Genomic DNA, 20,143 nt, shown 5'->3' with positions numbered 1-20,143 from the left:
TGGCGATTTTAGCATGTAAATCCAGTGGTGGAAAAAGTACTCAATTGTCGTACTTGAGTAAAAGTAAAGATACCTTAATAGAAAACGACTCAAGTAAAAGTGAAAGCCAACCAGTAAAATACTACTTGAGTAAAAGTCAAAGTATTTGGTTTTTAATATACTTAAGTATTGAAAGCCAATGGAATTCCTCAAATGTACTTAAGTATCAAAAATAACAAGTATAAACCATTTCAAATTCCTTACATTAAGCAAACCAGACGGCACAATTCTCTTGTTTTTTTAAATTTATCGACGGACAGCCAGGGGGACACTCCAACATTCAGACATAATGTACAAACGAAGCATTTGTGTTTAGTGAGTCTGCCAGATCAGAGGCAGTAGGGATGACCAGGGATGTTCTCTGTTTAGAGAGTCCTCCAGATCAGAGGCAGTAGGGATGACCAGGGATGTTCTCTGTTTAGTGAGTCCTCCAGATCAGAGGTAGTAGGGATGACCAGGGATGTTCTCTGTTTAGAGAGTCCTCCAGATCAGAGGCAGTAGGGATGACCAGGGATGTTCTCTGTTTAGTGAGTCCTCCAGATCAGAGGCAGTAGGGATGACCAGGGACGTTCTCTGTTTAGTGAGTCTGCCAGATCAGAGGCAGTAGGGATGACCAGGGACGTTCTCTGTTTAGTGAGTCCTCCAGATCAGAGGCAGTAGGGATGACCAGGGATGTTCTCTTGATAAGTGTGTACATTTGACAATTTTCCTGTCAAAATGGAACAAGTACTTTTGGGTGTCAGTGAAAATGCATTAACTAAAAAGTACATTGTTGTCACGCCCTGGTCAAAGTATATTGTGTTTGTCTTCATTTATTTGGTCAGGCCAGGGTGTGACATGGGTTTTTTGTATGTGGCGTGTTTGTATCGGGATTGTAGCTTAGTGGGGTGTTCTAGTTAAGTCTATGGCTGTCTGAAGTGGTTCTCAATCAGAGGCAGGTGTTAATCGTTGTCTCTGATTGGGAACCATATTTAGGCAGCCATATTCATTGAGTGTTTCGTGGGTGATTGTCCTTATTCTGTGTTAGTTTACACAAGTATAGGCTGTTTCGGTTTTCGTTACGTTTATTGTTTTGTAGTGTTTGTGTTTAGTGTGTTTGTCATTAAACATGAATCGTAATCTACACGCCACATTTTGGTCCGACTCTCCTTCCCACAACGAAAGCCGTAACACTTGTTTTCTTTAGCAATGTAGTGAAGTCAAAGTAAAAGTTAGCAAAAATATGAATAGTAAAGCAAAGTACAGATACCCCCAAAAACAACTGAAGTAGTACTTTACATTATTTTCTTTACACCACTGTGTAAATCGTGGTGGGGCGAACTAGCCACATTTTTTTAGATGCATGCCAGCAAAGCCACTACACAACACTAAACAATACATGACTTATACTATAACCATGACAAACAGTGCCCACAAACTGTTAGCACCTACAACAGCAGAGTCCCGACACCTTACCACTGCTACACCTGGCTTTCAGCGGAGTCTTGTCTGGCAGCCTAATTTAATGCCTCAGCTGATTTAAAAACAAAACACACATAGCTAATATGGCTGACTTGCTTAAACAAATGTGGTTTCTACTGACAATTGAGATGTCCAAACTATGGCGTAAGGGGACGACGAGAGGATAAGAGGCAAACCGTAAAACAACTGGGAACTCTGGGGGGGAAAAAACAAGGTCAAATCATGATTTGATTTGATTAGGATCTCCTTTAGTCCTCATTTGGACTAATCTTCCAAGAGTCCTTAAACATTAAAATACAATTTATAATACAAACACTTTTCCACATATAACACACTATTACCAACATACATAATATACTAGCATAATGACCTAATAAATACTCAATCTAAAAAATATTGATTCTTCATCTACTATAGTCCACAACATTTCTATATACTATATTTCTATTGTTTTAAAATAATGTTTAAATGTATATATTGAAAGGTTTCTAGTTTGCTCAGTTCATTTATTCCATTTCTTTATTGCTCTAAATCAAAATGTTATTTTGCCTATTTCTCTTTTCTGTCTGGATAACGCATAGATGGTGGACAATCTATTCCTAGTATTTACTGAATGTCTGTCTCTTACCAACTGAAAACCGTTGTGAATAGAACTTGGCCGTTTGAAATGATGTATATTATAAAATAAAATAAGCATGTTTTTTTTATTACCTTGTCAATTGATGACCAACCAAGAACACTGCGCATGACTACAACAGGAGAACCATATCTCCACCTTAAATCAATCCTTGCTGCTTTATTCTGTGCATTCTGCAGCCTCCTAACTTCACTAGATGATGCATTTCCCCAGACTACCGAACAATAGTTCACTTGACTCTCAACCAATGCCTGTGTTATTTGCTGAAGGATTTTCCCTGGTAAATATTTAGCTATCCTTCTGATTATGCATGCTGTTTTAATAAAACATTTTTTTTTTTTACATAGATGAGTTATTTGAGACGACCATGATAAGCAGTTGTCTTGTTTGGTTTCTGCCACTTGTTCAATTTGTACTCCTCCCATACTTAATTGTGTCGCATGCTGTTTTGGCCTTTTCCTAGTTGATTAGACCAACATAACTTTGGTTTTTTGGGTGTTTTAAGCAAGTTTGTTTTGGCAAACCCATTTCCTGATAATCTCCAAATCTCCTTGTAAAGCTTGCTGTACCTGTTGAACCGATTGTCTTGCTGCATAAATTGTAGTATCATCTGCAAATATAGTAGCTTGAGTTTCAACCAAGGCATAGGGAAGGTCGTTGGTATATGTTAAATAAAGAAGTGGCCCAAGGCAGCTGCCCTGCGGTATTCCACAGTTTAACACATGAGGGGAAGAAAATTAACCATTAATATAGGTGGACTGTTTCCTGTCAGTGAGATATGACTGTACCGAATTCAATGCTACCTCCTTAATACCATAATGCATTAATTTTGTCAAAATGATTTCATGATCCACTAAATCAAATGCTGCCAATATGATGATGTTAGTGATCTTCAGGTCAGAGCTCTAGGAAGAGATCAGAGTTCCTCACTTGGAATTCCGAGTTGGATGACCGTTCAAAACGTATTTTCCCAGTCATTCTTTTTTCAGAGTTCCCAGTTGTCTTGAACTCACTGAAGTATGAGATTTCTCTGTTCCAAGTTTCCAGACGTTCCAGAAGTCATTCTGGATTGACAGCATGGCAAATGTTGAATGTTTATCATTTTAAGCTTGGAAAAGAGACTTGGCCCACAAACCCACCCCACTGATTCCTTCCAAACCACTCAGTGTTGAATAGTCGATTTCCAACTTGTCGTATAATGCTTATGTCCAATGGCCGATGAGCACCGATACATTATCTATAATTTCTATTCATATGACAAGGCTTAAAAATGATTTGCCAGTAGATTGTCGACTTGATTCATGATGATGACTGCTAGCTTGCTAGCTACGATTTTTGTAAGTATGATGTTGACGTGTCCAATCAAAGCTAAAGTAGATATAACGTGATTTGACGACGATCTGTCCAATGACCTTGAGCCTTATTGGATAGGCAATTCTAATGTAACTCTATGGCAGCACCCAAGGGGCTTGAATTTTCGAGCTCTACCCGTAGATTTTGCGGTGACGTAGTGTCCCCATGTGTAACAGAACACTGAGCCAATCACAGCGCAACTAGAGAACATTACCAATCCCCTAAACTCCATATTTTCCGCTGTCTGCCCCAACACCACAGAAAGCACTGAGCTAGGCTGAAACACCTGCATTTTGGAGCTGCCTTACTCAAGAAAGCAAAAAAGAGACCATGTTTGTATGCATCTTCATTAACTCAATTATCTATTTATTTTACATTGTTTGCAAACTGATATGTGACACGTATTAATGGCAAAATAACATGCAAAATAGGCAACAACAACCAAACGTTTTTATTTTTTAAGCTAAACAGGTAAATGACGGGTTGCCACTGCAAAAAAATGAAAGATAACACAATGCTTCAAATGAAAACCGAGATGACTTCATAAAAAGATAAATTGGATAATTGAGCCTTGAAATCATATCGAGTTATATTTTTCCACTAGGCTACTTACAGTCTGTCATTTTTGCCTCAAAATGTTTCACGATGTGTGACAACATGTGCCCAATCTGTGATGTATTAGATCTATTATTGGCTAAGCATAACAAGCACCTTCAATATTTGCAGCCATAGGTAATATTTCACTAGGAACTTATGTCATCAATATTGTTGTATAATTGTAATGTTAAAGGTAAGATTTTAATGGAGAAATCTGATCCTTGAGCAGCACTGATTTTCTTTCGATCCTATCAATATCTACAGTCTAACGCAGCCTGGTCTCATAGACTAGACGTAACACATGAAATGTAAAAAAATAATAATAATGTTTTTCAAATTTACAACATATCATACATTTTTTAAATTCGTAACATATACATTTCACAAATTCGTAACATGTTTCACAAATTCGTAACATATCATACGTTTTACAAATTCATAACATTTCATACGACATGGGTGATGGAAATCCACAAATTAGGACTAATACATACCATACAAAACATATCATTTTGGGCTCCTGAGGCGCAGCAGTCTAAGGTACTGCATCTCAGTGCTAGAGGTGTCACTACAGACCCTGGTTTGATTCTAGGCTGTATCACAACAGGCTGTGATTGGGAGTCCCATAGGGCCCAGCGTCGTCCAGGTTAGCGTTTGGCTGGGGTAGGCTATCATTGTAAGTAAGAATTTGCTCTTAACTGACTTGCCAAGTTAAATAAAGGTTAAATCAAAAATAATAATACTATGTGGAGTGTATCGAATTGATCTACAGAATAATACGAAAAGCTATGAGACCAGGTTGTCTAACGATACACTATGTGAAAGCTGGTAGCGTACGATCATCGTATTGCTTTAAATTAGGCTCCATCGCAAGTGGGAAACGAGGCCCAGGTAATTTGCCAATACCCTGAAATTCCCTGGAGTGAGCAGAGGGTGGCGGTATACCCCTACACCCGTAAATTGGGTTTAGGGATAGGCATTCACACTGACGAGGAACATAAGTGCATAGTCATATACCGTAAAAACATACATGTTTTTTTCGATTAGGGCCCGGTTTCCCAAATACATCTTAAGGCTAAATTCATCGTTAGAACGTTCTTAAAAACCATATTTACATTACCGAGCGTTTCCCAAAACCGTCTTTATTAACATTGCACTTGAAATTGCTCGTAATCTAACGCCTGCCTCAGACAACTCGTAGAACAGCTAAATTAATCGTTAGACAAACATATTCATAAACGGTGATCTGTCTCTCTGTGACCACCAAAAACGTCACAGTTTAATATAAATTGCTTAAAAAGTTTGCAATGTTAAAAACAAGCGAAGCAAAATAACTGAATTATATAATAGCTAGATTATTAGGATATATATTGACATCACTTTCATGTATATTCAATCGATAGACCTACCTAGTATTAAGCCATTAGACTCTGTCTGAGCTGTTTCAATATTCTTAGGCCTATCTATTAGGTCCATAGGCTACCATTATCTAACCTTGCATGCTGACCAGACCAGATGTCGTGCGCGAGCTTCACAAAATCAATTTAGAAATCCATGTTATTCAACTATTGCAACCACACTGCTCGCGCGCGCCAATGACGTCTAGATACCAAGGGCTAAAATAGAAGTTATTCCTATTTCTGAAGCAGATCGCCCGGAAAGTCATGCCTCTCCCATCTCCTCATTGGTTTATAGAAGCAGGTACCCTCGTGCCATCTCCTCATTGGTTATACCCACGTGGGTGATTGAAAGATGAACTTTGTTGCCGGTTGTTGTGGTAATACATTGAAAGTTTAGATGTGATCACCATATAAGTTCAAAGATGAAAAAGCCTGGAAGGAGGAGAGACGACTAGAAACAATTCGGTTGTCCGTTTTATGTGTGGATTAATTGTCGGATGTGCATTTCAGGTAAAATAACAACTCAATGTTTATATCCCAGGACAAATTAGCTAGCAACAGCAAGCTAGCTAAATAAGACAAATTAACGTTAGCTAGCAAGTGCAAGCTAACTAGCTAAATTGCCATACATGTTTAATGCTTTTCGACCTGTCCCCAAATTAATGTCATTGGTTCAGAATTTGTTTTGATATTGTAACCTGCGTGTCGTGATTGCATTTGGTTTGGGGGGGGGGGGGGGGGGGGCAAAATCCATTTATGCACGATGGCGCACCAGCGCAGCCGGTTTGGGTTCCGTGTAAAGGTCAATATATCAGGTCTATGGCAACATCGCTTAACTTTCTTCTTCATGTTGAATTATTTTTAATTGTATAATATCTGTAGGCTTGAATACATAATATGCTACGTAACATTTTCTTCTATTGATGAGGAAACTGTATTTTGTACCAAAGAAGAAGAAGAAAGAAGGATTTGAATAGCGAGATTTACCTGGAAGGTCCAGTTGCTAAGAAACAATAAGGTCTAGCAGGTCTAACAGGTCTAGCAGCTCAAGCTAAAAATCACCCTGCACAGGGACACCGTCTCCTCAACCAAAAACCCTGGATAGAGGGGCTCATTGAATGAGGTGTGGAATGTGTGCAGGTGGGTCAGTGTGTCAGAGGAGATGCTCTAGAAGGTAAGAGAACCAGCCTGCCAGTCCAGATACACTCCAACTCTATTGAAGTAAGGGGCCAGTATGGTCGTGTGATTACCATTGTGCCAGGCAGTATAACCATCACTATAGCATCCCAGACCCCAAGATATGTCATTGCTTCCAAGTAGATTGGAATCAAAACTCCTTTTTCTTTTATAGGTCACTGCCAAGCGAGTTTTTCCCCCACTCCACTCTACCTCCCAGTAACAACGCCCATTCAGACCCTCTCTACACAGCACCTGTGGCCGGTCCTTAAAACTCTCCACCGATGGCACTTTTCTGTTGTCCTCAGACAGAATGAGCTGTCTGCCTGCTGTGTTTGGATCCAGTGTGAGTTCATCTGATGGCGAAACCAACAAAAACACATTACAAGTTACATTTGTCCAATCTAGTCAACTAACTTTATAAACAACATTGGTTATTGTTTATATATGCATAGTCACTACACCCCTACCTACAGTGCCTTGCGAAAGTATTCGGTCCCCCTTGAACTTTGCAACCTTTTGCCACATTTCAGGCTTCAAACAAAGATATAAAACTGTATTTTTTTGTGAAGAATCAACAACAAGTGGGACACAATCATGAAGTGGAACGACATTTAAAAAACATAAATGTGTTTTGATTTTTTTAAACTTTAGTTTATTTAGTAAATATTTTATTAACTCTATTTATTTGAACTGCATTGTTGGTTAAGGGCTCGTCAGTAAGCATTACACTCTAAGGTCTACTACACCTGTTGTATCAGCATTTCACTGTAAGGTCTACTACACCTGTTGTATTCAGCATTTCACTGTAAGGTCTACTACACCTGTTGTATTCAGCATTTCACTGTGAGGTCTACTACACCTGTTGTATTCAGCATTTCACTGTGAGGTCTACGACACCTGTTGTATTCAGCATTTCACTGTGAAGTCTACTACACCTGTTGTATTCAGCATTTCACTGTAAGGTCTACTACACCTGTTGTATTCAGCATTTCACTGTAAGGTCTACTACACCTGTTGTATTCGGCGCATGTGACGAATAACATTTGATTTGACTTTTGATATGAAAACCAGGTGTGTTGAATTTAGGCAATCACTAAACTGATCAATTAGCTCAGTTGTTCAGGTGTGGTGCCGAGTTGGAACAAAACCCTGCAAACTTCCGCCACTCCAGAGCTGCATTCCAAACACTTAACAGACGCACCCTCTCCCCTCAGCCCACAAATTTAAGCGGACACTTTTGATTACGTATCACGACGTCTGACGAGTTCACACTTGCAGGCAAAGGGGCGAGGAAGGAAGGAATGAATTTGAAATGGACCGCCCTTGCCCTGAATTCGTCACTCGTTCGTCCCGCAATTATTTTTTCAGCCGCTGGTAGCTTGTGGGTGCTTTATATGCCCTACAGTCAATTATGAATGCATGTCTACTTATTTTAACTGTAACACTCTGAATTTGATAGCTAGCACATGAATTAGCTATCTAACGTTAGCCTGCCTAGCTGGAACTTCTGAAGAATTTCCAAAAGCTAACCAAAGAAAAATATAATTAATTTTACGAAACGTGTTTGTGCATTAGTGGCACAATTTCTAACTTATTTCCATTTGTTTTTACGTACAGTCTAGGAAGAAACGCCGCTTAGGAACAGGGTTGCCAAGCCCTGCCCTAGAGTCTAGGAAGAAACGCAGCCTAGGAACAGGGTTGCCTTGCCCTGCCCTAGAGTCTAGGAAGAAACGCAGCCTAGGAACAGGGTTGCCTTGCCCTGCCCTAGAGTCTAGGAAGAAACGCAGTCTAGGAACACAGCGCTACCCTAGAGTCTAGGAAGAAACGCAGCCTAGGAACAGGGTTGCCAGCATTTCACCTAGAGTCTAGGAAGAAACGCAGCCTAGGAACAGGGTTGCCAAGCCCTGCCCTAGAGTCTAGGAAGAAACGCAGCCTAGGAACAGGGTTGCCAAGCCCTGCCCTAGAGTCTAGGAAGAAACGCAGCCTAGGAACAGGGTTGCCAAGCCCTGCCCTAGAGTCTAGGAAGAAACGCAGCCTAGGAACAGGGTTGCCAAGCGCTACCCTAGAGTCTAGGAAGAAACGCAGCCTAGGAACAGGGTTGCCAAGCGCTACCCTAGAGTCTAGGAAGAAACGCAGCCTAGGAACAGGGTTGCCAAGCCCTGCCCTAGAGTCTAGGAAGAAACGCAGCCTAGGAACAGGGTTGCCAAGCCCTGCCCTAGAGTCTAGGAAGAAACGCAGCCTAGGAACAGGGTTGCCAAGCCCTGCCCTAGAGTCTAGGAAGAAACGCAGCCTAGGAACAGGGTTGCCAAGCCCTGCCCTAGAGTCTAGGAAGAAACGCAGCCTAGGAACAGGGTTGCCAAGCCCTGCCCTAGAGTCTAGGAAGAAACGAGCCTAGGAACAGGGTTGCCAAGCCCTGCCCTAGAGTCTAGGAAGAAACGCAGCCTAGGAACAGGGTTGCCAAGCCCTGCCCTAGAGTCTAGGAAGAAACGCCGCCTAGGAACAGGGTTGCCAAGCCCTGCCCTAGAGTCTAGGAAGAAACGCAGCCTAGGAACAGGGTTGCCAAGCCCTGCCCTAGAGTCTAGGAAGAAACGCAGCCTAGGAACAGGGTTGCCTTGCCCTGCCCTAGAGTCTAGGAAGAAACGCAGCCTAGGAACAGGGTTGCCTTGCCCTGCCCTAGAGTCTAGGAAGAAACGCAGCCTAGGAACAGGGTTGCCAAGCCCTGCCCTAGAGTCTAGGAAGAAACGCAGCCTAGGAACAGGGTTGCCTTTAAATGCCCTAGAGTCTAGGAAATTAGGAACAGGGTTGCCAAGCCCTGCCCTAGAGTCTAGGAAGAAACGCAGCCTAGGAACAGGGTTGCCTTGCCCTGCCCTAAGAGTCTAGGAAGAAACGCAGCCTAGGAACAGGGTTGCCTTGCCCTGCCCTAGAGTCTAGGAAGAAACGCAGCCTAGGAACAGGGTTGCCAAGCCCTGCCCTAGAGTCTAGGAAGAAACGCAGCCTAGGAACAGGGTTGCCTTGCCCTGCCCTAGAGTCTAGGAAGAAACGCAGCCTAGGAACAGGGTTGCCAAGCCCTGCCCTAGAGTCTAGGAAGAAACGCAGTCTAGGAACAGGGTTGCCAAGTCCTGCCCTAGAGTCTACCAAAGAAAAATAGCCTAGGAACAGGGTTGCCAAGCCCTGCCCTAGAGTCTAGGAAGAAACGCAGCCTAGGAACAGGGTTGCCTTGCCCTGCCCTAGAGTCTAGGAAGAAACGCAGCCTAGGAACAGGGTTGCCAAGCCCTGCCCTAGAGTCTAGGAAGAAACGCAGTCTAGGAACAGGGTTGCCAAGTCCTGCCCTAGAGTCTAGGAAGAAACGCAGCCTAGGAACAGGGTTGCCAAGCCCTGCCCTAGAGTCTAGGAAGAAACGCAGCCTAGGAACAGGGTTGCCAAGCCCTGCCCTAGAGTCTAGGAAGAAACGCAGCCTAGGAACAGGGTTGCCAAGCCCTGCCCTAGAGTCTAGGAAGAAACGCAGCCTAGGAACAGGGTTGCCAAGCCCTGCCCTAGAGTCTAGGAAGAAACGCAGCCTAGGAACAGGGTTGCCTTGCCCTGCCCTAGAGTCTAGGAAGAAACGCAGCCTAGGAACAGGGTTGCCAAGCCCTGCCCTAGAGTCTAGGAAGAAACGCAGCCTAGGAACAGGGTTGCCAAGCCCTGCCCTAGAGTCTAGGAAGAAACGCAGCCTAGGAACAGGGTTGCCAAGCCCTGCCCTAGAGTCTAGGAAGAAACGCAGCCTAGGAACAGGGTTGCCAAGCCCTGCCCTAGAGTCTAGGAAGAAACGCAGCCTAGGAACAGGGTTGCCAAGCCCTGCCCTAGAGTCTAGGAAGAAACGCAGCCTAGGAACAGGGTTGCCAAGCCCTGCCCTAGAGTCTAGGAAGAAACGCAGCCTAGGAACAGGGTTGCCTTGCCCTGCCCTAGAGTCTAGGAAGAAACGCAGCCTAGGAACAGGGTTGCCAAGCCCTGCCCTAGAGTCTAGGAAGAAACGCAGCCTAGGAACAGGGTTGCCTTGCCCTGCCCTAGAGTCTAGGAAGAAACGCAGCCTAGGAACAGGGTTGCCAAGCCCTGCCCTAGAGTCTAGGAAGAAACGCAGCCTAGGAACAGGGTTGCCAAGCCCTGCCCTAGAGTCTAGGAAGAAACGCAGCCTAGGAACAGGGTTGCCAAGCCCTGCCCTAGAGTCTAGGAAGAAACGCAGCCTAGGAACAGGGTTGCCAAGCCCTGCCCTAGAGTCTAGGAAGAAACGCAGCCTAGGAACAGGGTTGCCAAGCCCTGCCCTAGAGTCTAGGAAGAAACGCAGCCTAGGAACAGGGTTGCCTTGCCCTGCCCTAGAGTCTAGGAAGAAACGCAGCCTAGGAACAGGGTTGCCAAGCCCTGCCCTAGAGTCTAGGAAGAAACGCAGCCTAGGAACAGGGTTGCCTTGCCCTGCCCTAGAGTCTAGGAAGAAACGCAGCCTAGGAACAGGGTTGCCAAGCCCTGCCCTAGAGTCTAGGAAGAAACGCAGCCTAGGAACAGGGTTGCCAAGCCCTGCCCTAGAGTCTAGGAAGAAACGCAGCCTAGGAACAGGGTTGCCAAGCCCTGCCCTAGAGTCTAGGAAGAAACGCAGCCTAGGAACAGGGTTGCCAAGCCCTGCCCTAGAGTCTAGGAAGAAACGCAGCCTAGGAACAGGGTTGCCAAGCCCTGCCCTAAGAGTCTAGGAAGAAACGCAGCCTAGGAACAGGGTTGCCAAGCCCTGCCCTAGAGTCTAGGAAGAAACGCAGCCTAGGAACAGGGTTGCCAAGCCCTGCCCTAGAGTCTAGGAAGAAACGCAGCCTAGGAACAGGGTTGCCAAGCCCTGCCCTAGAGTCTAGGAAGAAACGCAGCCTAGGAACAGGGTTGCCAAGCCCTGCCCTAGAGTCTAGGAAGAAACGCAGCCTAGGAACAGGGTTGCCAAGCCCTGCCCTAGAGTCTAGGAAGAAACGCAGCCTAGGAACAGGGTTGCCTTGCCCTGCCCTAGAGTCTAGGAAGAAACGCAGCCTAGGAACAGGGTTGCCAAGCCCTGCCCTAGAGTCTAGGAAGAAACGCAGCCTAGGAACAGGGTTGCCAAGCCCTGCCCTAGAGTCTAGGAAGAAACGCAGCCTAGGAACAGGGTTGCCAAGCCCTGCCCTAGAGTCTAGGAAGAAACGCAGCCTAGGAACAGGGTTGCCAAGCCCTGCCCTAGAGTCTAGGAAGAAACGCAGCCTAGGAACAGGGTTGCCTTGCCCTGCCCTAGAGTCTAGGAAGAAACGCAGCCTAGGAACAGGGTTGCCAAGCCCTGCCCTAGAGTCTAGGAAGAAACGCAGCCTAGGAACAGGGTTGCCAAGCCCTGCCCTAGAGTCTAGGAAGAAAACGCCCACAGGGTTGCCTTGCCCTGCCCTAAGAGTCTAGCCTAGGAACAGGGTTGCCAAGCCCTGCCCTAGAGTCTAGGAAGAAACGCAGCCTAGGAACAGGGTTGCCAAGCCCCGCCCTAGAGTCTAGGAAGAAACGCCGCCTAGGAACAGGGTTGCCTTGCCCTGCCCTAGAGTCTAGGAAGAAACGCAGCCTAGGAACAGGGTTGCCAAGCCCTGCCCTAGAGTCTAGGAAGAGTCTAGGAACAGGGTTGCCTTGCCCTGCCCTAGAGTCTAGGAAGCAGCCTAGGAACAGGGTTGCCAAGCCCTGCCCTAGAGTCTAGGAAGAAACGCAGCCTAGGAACAGGGTTGCCAAGCCCTGCCCTAGAGTCTAGGAAGAAACGCAGCCTAGGAACAGGGTTGCCAAGCCCTGCCCTAGAGTCTAGGAAGAAACGCAGGTCACTATATGGAACTTGAATCAGAACTTTGCATCAGAGCCTCCACAGCCCTGTTTCAGCTCAATAAATTTTTTAACTTAAGCATTCATCACTTACATTTTTTAAGCCCTGGCTGTAACCGGCACGCTTCACCATTGTCCAAACTGTAAAAGATGATGTAAAAAAAAGGATAAAAAAAGTTAATGATTCATATATATCAGACTTACACACATGAAGTGTTGGGATTAGTTACTCGTTACATTTAACAATATTACAGACAATATGACTGGAAAGTAACACATTATATTACTAGTTACATTACGTTGAGTTACTTTCATGAAGAAAAAAAAAATCTATATCTCACTGTTTGTTTGACTGTCGGGAGGAACAAGGCGAGCCGCGCCCACTCTATCAAAGATAGGCTACTTACTAACTCAGGTTTGATCACTAGTGTCTCCTTCCATCTGATAGGCTGCTTACTAACTCAGGTTTGATCACTAGTGTCTCCTTCCATCTGATAGGCTGCTTACTAACTCAGGTTTGATCACTAGTGTCTCCTTCCATCTGATAGGCTGCTTACTAACTCAGGTTTGACACGCAGGAACACACTCGCATGCATGCAGGAACACACTCACATGCATGCAGGAACACACTCGCATGCATGCAGGAACACACTCACATGCAGGCAGACAATACTGATAGAGGGAAACACTCAAAATACTTGAGTTTCTCCAGTCCTGCAGAGAACAGCTTCAGTGCTGAGTCTTCTGGGTGATTGTAGCTTAGGTCCAGCTCTCTTAGATGGGAGGGGTTTGACTTCAGAGCTAAGGCCAGAGAAGCACAGCCTACCTCTGTGACCAGGCAACCTGACAGCCTGCAGAGAGTTGATCATCATTTCTACACGTAAAGCATTTCCACATTACACACCAACATTATTTTATACACGGACTGCTAAAATCTTAAGTGGGCAGCTATCTTTTCATTCTTTTTGCCAGATAAACAACTGCAATGAATTTATTTATATATATTTATATTATATTATTAATTTATTTATTACAAAAGCGAATGAGTGGTTTATTGTACATTGATTTTAGTTAATACATCTCTTCCTATAACGAACATGACAAGGAAGCAGTCTTTTTTTTAAAACAAAATACAGACTGGGAGCAGTGAATACTCAGTTCTCATGCCCAAATATATTAGGCTGGTACACACTTAAGAAAAGAAGGTTCCTCAAGGGTTCTTTTGGAAGTGTGATGGTTCTATGTGGAACCATAATGACTCGCAGAACTCTTTGAGACCTTTAATGGTTCTTTGGGAAATTTGAGACCTTTAATGGTTCTTTGGGAAAATGGAACCTCGCAGAACTCTTTGAGACCTTTAAGAACTCTTTGAGACCTTTAATGGCTCTTTGGGAAATGTGGGACCTTTAATGGTTCTTTGCGGTTCACAAAAGGGTCCCTTTCCTCTTTGAGTGATAATTAAAATGTAAGGGTGGTGGCCCATTCTAATATTTTGGGGCGTGGTTTGCAAACAGCTCTTTTTGTGCACTCGTGAGAGTGTTTACCAGTATATCTAATGTTGTGTTAGGCCATCACATGACTGTGGCCTGTGACGGTGTCTTGGGATAGCGTCATATACTGTATGTCCTTCTGTCAATTGAGAACGGTTGAGTAACTCAGTAGTTCATAATGACCTCCTCAGAGACTCCCTGCTGTTACAGAACTAACAAATCTTATTCAGCCGTTTTTTAAATGTGTATAATATGGATAGCCAGAATTTAAAAAAATATATATGTGTGGTTCTTCAATAGGATCTATCTCTATAGAACCATTCTCCATAAAGGTTTGTTAAAGAACCAAAGAAAGGGGAACTTTTTTGGGGGTGAATAGGAAAGGGTTCATTATAGGTTCCATTTAGAACCTTATTAGCATGGTTCTTTATAGAACATTCATAAAAGGTTCTATAGAGAACCAAAACGGGATCCACTATGGCAACAAGCCAAATAACCCTTTTGTTTTGGGCACAGAAGCGTTTGTGTTTAGTGTGTATCAGCCTACAGTATAGTGGAACTATAATAAGTACATGTTGACCTCAGTGTCTCCAGTTGACAGTGTGGACTCTCCAGCCCAGCAGAGAGCAGCTTCACTCCTGATGAATCCTGCAAGTCATTGTTACTCAGGTCCAGCACCCTCAGTTGGGAGGAGTTTGAGCTGAGAGTCAAGGCCAAAGAAGCACAGCAGCTGTCTGCGAGGTTACATCCATTCAGCCTAAATGGAAAGTAGAAATAGGAAATGTTCACAATTGTGTGCGTGCCATGTTATTTGATAAAAAAAAAAAACAGTAATTATGTTTTATTGTGGTGTAAATATAAACATTATTTCAGATGTTTATGTTTTTAATATCCATGTACTTACAGTGCTGTTCGGGAGGATTTGACCACTGGCAGCAGCCTAACAAGACCTTCCTCTGATCTGGAGTATTTCTTCAGGTCAAACACTTCCAGCTTCTCTTCTGAAGTCAGCAACACAAAGACCAGAGCTGACCAATGAGCAGATGAGAGGCTGGCTTCTGAGAGACTTCCTGATCTCAGGTAGCTTTGGATCTCCTCCACTAAAGAATGGTCATTCAACTCATTCAGACAGTGGAACAGATTGATGCATCTCTCTGAGGTGGGCTTGTCCCTGATCTTTGCCTTGATGTACTTGACAATCATTTCATTGGTCTGTGAGCTGCTACTTGTCTGTGTCAGTAGGCCTCGTAGGAGAGTCTGATTGGACTTCAATGAGAGGCCCAGAAGGAAGCGGAGGAACAGGTCCAGGTGTCCACTCCCACTCTCTAAAGCCTTATCCACTGCACTCCTTGCCAGGTCGATTAGACAGTTGTCAATAGACAGTGTCCGCAGCTTGGCAGAGGTTGATTGCGGATTGGCCATTAGATTCACGCTGTTGTTGATGACTGAGAGGAACACAGGGCTGTTTTTTTTTATTTTTTAGCCTCGGTTTTTCTGATGACTGCCTTGCCTGGTTCACCAACTACTTTGCAGACAGAGGGCAGTGTGTCAAATCGGAGGGCATGCTGTCCGGTCCTCTGGCAGTCTCTATGGGGGTGCCACAGGGTTCAATTCTCGGGCCGACTCTTTTCTCTGTATATATCAATGATGTTGCTCTTGCTGCAGGCGATTCCCTGATCCACCTCTACGCAGACGACACCATTCTATATACTTCCGGCCCGTCATTGGACACTGTGCTATCTAACCTCCAAACAAGCTTCAATGCCATACAACACTCCTTCCGTGGCCTCCAACTGCTCTTAAACGCTAGTAAAACCAAATGTATGCTTTTCAACCGTTTGCTGCCTGCACCCGCACGCCTGACTAGTATCACCACCCTGGATGGTTCCGACCTTGAATATGTGGACATCTATAAGTACCTAGGTGTCTGGCTAGACTGTAAACTCTCCTTCCAGACTCATATCAAACATCACCAATCGAAAATCAAATCTAGAGTCGGCTTTCTATTCCGCAACAAAGCCTCCTTCACTCATGCCGCTAAACTTACCCTAGTAAAACTGACTATCCTACCGATCCTCGACTTCGGCGACGTCATCTACAAAATAGCTTCCAACACTCGACTCAGCAAACTGGATGCAGTTTATCACAGTGCCATCCGTTTTGTCACTAAAGCACCTTATACCACCCACCACTGCGACTTGTATGCTCTAGTCGGCTGGCCCTCGCTACATATTCGTCGCCAGACCCACTGGTTCCAGGTCATCTACCAAGTCCATGCTAGGTAAAGCTCCGCCTTATCTCAGTTCACTGGTCACGATGGCAACCCCCACCCGTAGCATGCGCTCCAGCAGGTGTATCTCACTGATCATCCCTAAAGCCAACACCTCATTTGGCTGCCTTTCGTTCCTGTTCTCTGCTGCCTGTGACTGGAACAAATTGCAAAAATCGCTGAAGTTGGAGACTTTTATCTCCCTCACCAACTTCAAACATCTGCTATCTGAGAAGCTAACCGTTCGCTGCAGCTGTACATAGTCTTATCGGTAAATAGCCCACCAAATTTGACCTACCTCATCCCCATACTGTTTTTATTTACTTACTTTTCTGCTCTTTTGCACACCAATATCTCTACCTGTACATGACCATCTGATCATTTATCACTCCACTGTTAATCTGCAAAATTGTAATTATTTGCCTACCTCCTCGTGCCTTTTGCATGAGCTATGCTTTATCTTGGCCAGGTCGCAGTTGCAAATGAGAACTTGTTCTCAACTAGCCTACCTGGTTAAATAAAGGTGTTCTCAACTAGCCTACCTGGTTAAATAAAGGTGTTCTCAACTAGCCTACCTGGTTAAATAAAGGTGTTCTCAACTAGCCTACCTGGTTAAATAAAGGTGTTCTCAACTAGCCTACCTGGTTAAATAAAGGTGTTCTCAACTAGCCTACCTGGTTAAATAAAGGTGTTCTCAACTAGCCTACCTGGTTAAATAAAGGTGTTCTCAACTGGCCTACCTGGTTAAATAAAGGTGTTCTACCAACTAGCCTACCTGGTTAAATAAAGGTGTTCTCAACTAGCCTACCTGGTTAAATAAAGGTGTTCTCAACTAGCCTACCTGGTTAAATAAAGGTGTTCTCAACTAGCCTACCTGGTTAAATAAAGGTGTTCTCAACTAGCCTACCTGGTTAAATAAAGGTGTTCTCAACTAGCCTACCTGGTTAAATAAAGGTGTTCTCAACTAGCCTACCTGGTTAAATAAAGGTGTTCTCAACTAGCCTACCTGGTTAAATAAAGGTGTTCTCAACTAGCCTACCTGGTTAAATAAAGGTGTTCTCAACTAGCCTACCTGGTTAAATAAAGGTGTTCTCAACTGGCCTACCTGGTTAAATAAAGGTGTTCTCAACTGGCCTACCTGGTTAAATAAAGGTGTTCTCAACTGGCCTACCTGGTTAAATAAAGGTGTTCTCAACTAGCCTACCTGGTTAAATAAAGGTGTTCTCAACTAGCCTACCTGGTTAAATAAAGGTGTTCTCAACTAGCCTACCTGGTTAAATAAAGGTGTTCTCAACTAGCCTACCTGGTTAAATAAAGGTGTTCTCAACTAGCCTACCTGGTTAAATAAAGGTGTTCTCAACTAGCCTACCTGGTTAAATAAAGGTGTTCTCAACTAGCCTACCTGGTTAAATAAAGGTGAAATAAAGAATACCCATCAGCCATGAACTCCTGGATGCTCAGATGAACAAAGCAGTATACCTTCTCCTGGTACAGCCCATTCTCCTCTCTGAAGATCTGTGTGCACAGTCCTGAATACACTGATGCCTCTCTGACATCAATACCAAATTTTTTCAGGTCTTCCTCATAGAAAATCAGATTTTCTATCTCCAACTGTTGGAAAGCCAGTTTCCCCAGTGACATTTTTTAAATTTGATTTTACTAGGCAAGTCAGTTAAGAACAAATTCTTATTTTCAATGATGGCCTAGGAACAGTGGGTTAACTGTCTGTTCAGGGGCAGAACGACAGATTTGTACCTTGTCAGCTCGGGGGTTTTGAACTTGCAACCTTCCTGTTACTAGTCCAACGCTCTAACCACTAAGCTACCCTGCCGCCGACATAATGCTCTCTTTATCCCAGTGTTGATCGATCTGCACTTTCCCTTCAAACTTCACCGGTGTCTGTTTGGACTGAAATATGAGGAAATACATGTACATCTCAGTCAGAGTCTTGGGCATCACTCTTTTTTCGGTCTTCATTATGTTCTCGAAATCTGTAGCAGATATCAAACAGAAGACAGGTATGTGGCACATAATGTGGATGCTCGTTGATATCTTGATATGTGAGATGATTCTGCTGACCAAATTCTCATCACTGATTCTCTTCCTGAAGTACTCCTCCTTCTGTGGATCATTGAACCCTCGTACCTCTGTCACCTGGTCAACACACCCCGGAGGGATCTGATTGGCTGCTGCAGGTCGGGAGCTTATCCAGAGGGAAACAGATTCCCCTTGATGAGATTTGTCAGCAGCACGTCCACTGAGGTAGACTCTTGTGACATCAAAACAGATCTTGTTGTTCTTGAAGTCTAGAGGAAGTAGACACTCATCCAGACCATCAAGGACAAACAGAATTTTGTTCTTGTCATAGTTAGAGATTCCTGATTCTTTGGTTTCCATGACAAAGCGATGAAGAAGTTCCGTCATGCTGTGGTTTCTCTCCTTCATCAAATTCATCTCCCGAAAAGTGGAAATATGAATTGAAGCTCCTGGTTTGCTTTCCCTTCAGCCCAGTCCAGAATGAACTTCTGCACAGAGACTGTTCTTCCAATGCCAGCGACTCCCGTCGTCAGCACAGTTCTGATAGATTTATCTTGTCCAGGTAAGGGCTGAAAGATGTCATTAAATTTTATTGGTGCCTCATGTGTTGCTGGTCTCCTGGATGCTGCCTCAATCTGTGTCATCTCATTTCCATTATTGACTCCTCCACTTCTACCCTCTGTGATATAGAGCTCTGTAGAGATCTTACTGAGAAGTCTGGAGTTTCCTTGTTTCTCTATTCCCTCCAATACACATTCAAACGTATTTTTCCCGATGAGATTTTAGCTTACGCTGGCTCTTCATGACAGCTGTATCTAAAACATGTAAAAAACAATGCAGAGGAATGATGATCAGAGGATGATCGCTCCCGGTAACCCTTTTTTACATTAATTCATATTTAATTGATATATATATATATATTTTAAATGTACTGCCATTTTGTATCAGCTTTTTGTTCTTTGACTGCTTTTTGAGAATTATTGATGAATTGGTCATCTTGAATGAAGCAAGCTTGGGGACTGTTTGGATTTTAAATTATTAGAATGCCACATTGGTAAACTATCTATATGGGGCTGCAGGGTAGCCTAGTGGTTAGAGCGTTGGATTAGTAACCGGAAGGTTGCAAGTTCAAATCCCAGGGCTGACAAGGTACAAATCTGTTGTTCTGCCCCTGAACAGGCAGTTAACCCACTGTTTCTAGGCTGTCATTGAAAATAAGATTTTTTTCTTAACTGACTTGCCTGGTTAAATAAAGGTTAAATAAATCAAAAATAGTCTGAGTAGCTTCACCAACATTGACAATTTGTTTGTACATGTATGCAAAATAAAGCTAAACTTAACCATACGTGTTACTAGAGTTTTGATTTACTGTATCTAGGATCTCAATATGAAAGGTTACTAGAGTTTTGATTTACTGTATCTAGGATCTCAAGATGACTAGAGTTTTGATTTACTGTATCAAGGATCTCAAGATGACTAGAGTTTTGATTTACTGTATCTAGGATCTCAAGATGACTAGAGTTTTGATTTACTGTATCTAGGATCTCAAGATGACTAGAGTTTTGATTTAATGTATCTCAAGATTAAAGTCTGCACACATATTATATATTTAGCATATTATTTTTTACCTTTATTTAACTAGGCAAGTCAGTTAAGAACAAATTCTTATTTTCAATGACAGCCTGTTCAGGGGCAGAACGATAGAACAACAGATTTGTACCTTGTCAGCTCAGGGGTTTGAACTTGAAACCTTTCAGTTATTAGTCCAACACTCTAACCACTAGGCTACCTTGCCGCCCCAGGGGGTAACTGTACAATCTGATTATAAGCACCTAACCTAAACTAATGGGATTTG

At 43.6% G+C, this 20,143-nt stretch overlaps 1 protein-coding gene and 1 pseudogene across 1 annotated transcript; both read right to left on the bottom strand.

The window, feature by feature from the left end:
* Window positions 1-5,337: 5,337 nt before the first annotated feature.
* On the bottom strand, window positions 5,338-16,854 carry LOC135540394 (NLR family CARD domain-containing protein 3-like). The gene is made up of 5 exons (XM_064967010.1): window positions 14,887-16,854; window positions 14,563-14,739; window positions 13,191-13,343; window positions 12,587-12,633; window positions 5,338-7,019 (listed from the first exon to the last, which is right to left on the bottom strand). The coding sequence occupies exons 1-5, from the start codon at window positions 15,402-15,404 to the stop codon at window positions 6,655-6,657; spliced, it is 1,260 nt and encodes a 419-aa protein (XP_064823082.1). The 5' UTR covers window positions 15,405-16,854; the 3' UTR covers window positions 5,338-6,654.
* A 689-nt stretch (window positions 16,855-17,543) lies between these two features.
* Window positions 17,544-19,070, bottom strand: LOC135530103 (protein NLRC3-like; annotated as a pseudogene).
* Window positions 19,071-20,143: the final 1,073 nt, after the last annotated feature.

This window comes from Oncorhynchus masou, chromosome 5 (assembly GCF_036934945.1).
Source record: "Oncorhynchus masou masou isolate Uvic2021 chromosome 5, UVic_Omas_1.1, whole genome shotgun sequence".
NCBI lineage: Eukaryota > Metazoa > Chordata > Actinopteri > Salmoniformes > Salmonidae > Oncorhynchus > Oncorhynchus masou.
The sequence above is the reverse complement of the archived record's forward strand: the minus strand, read 5'-3'. Positions and strand labels throughout refer to the sequence as shown.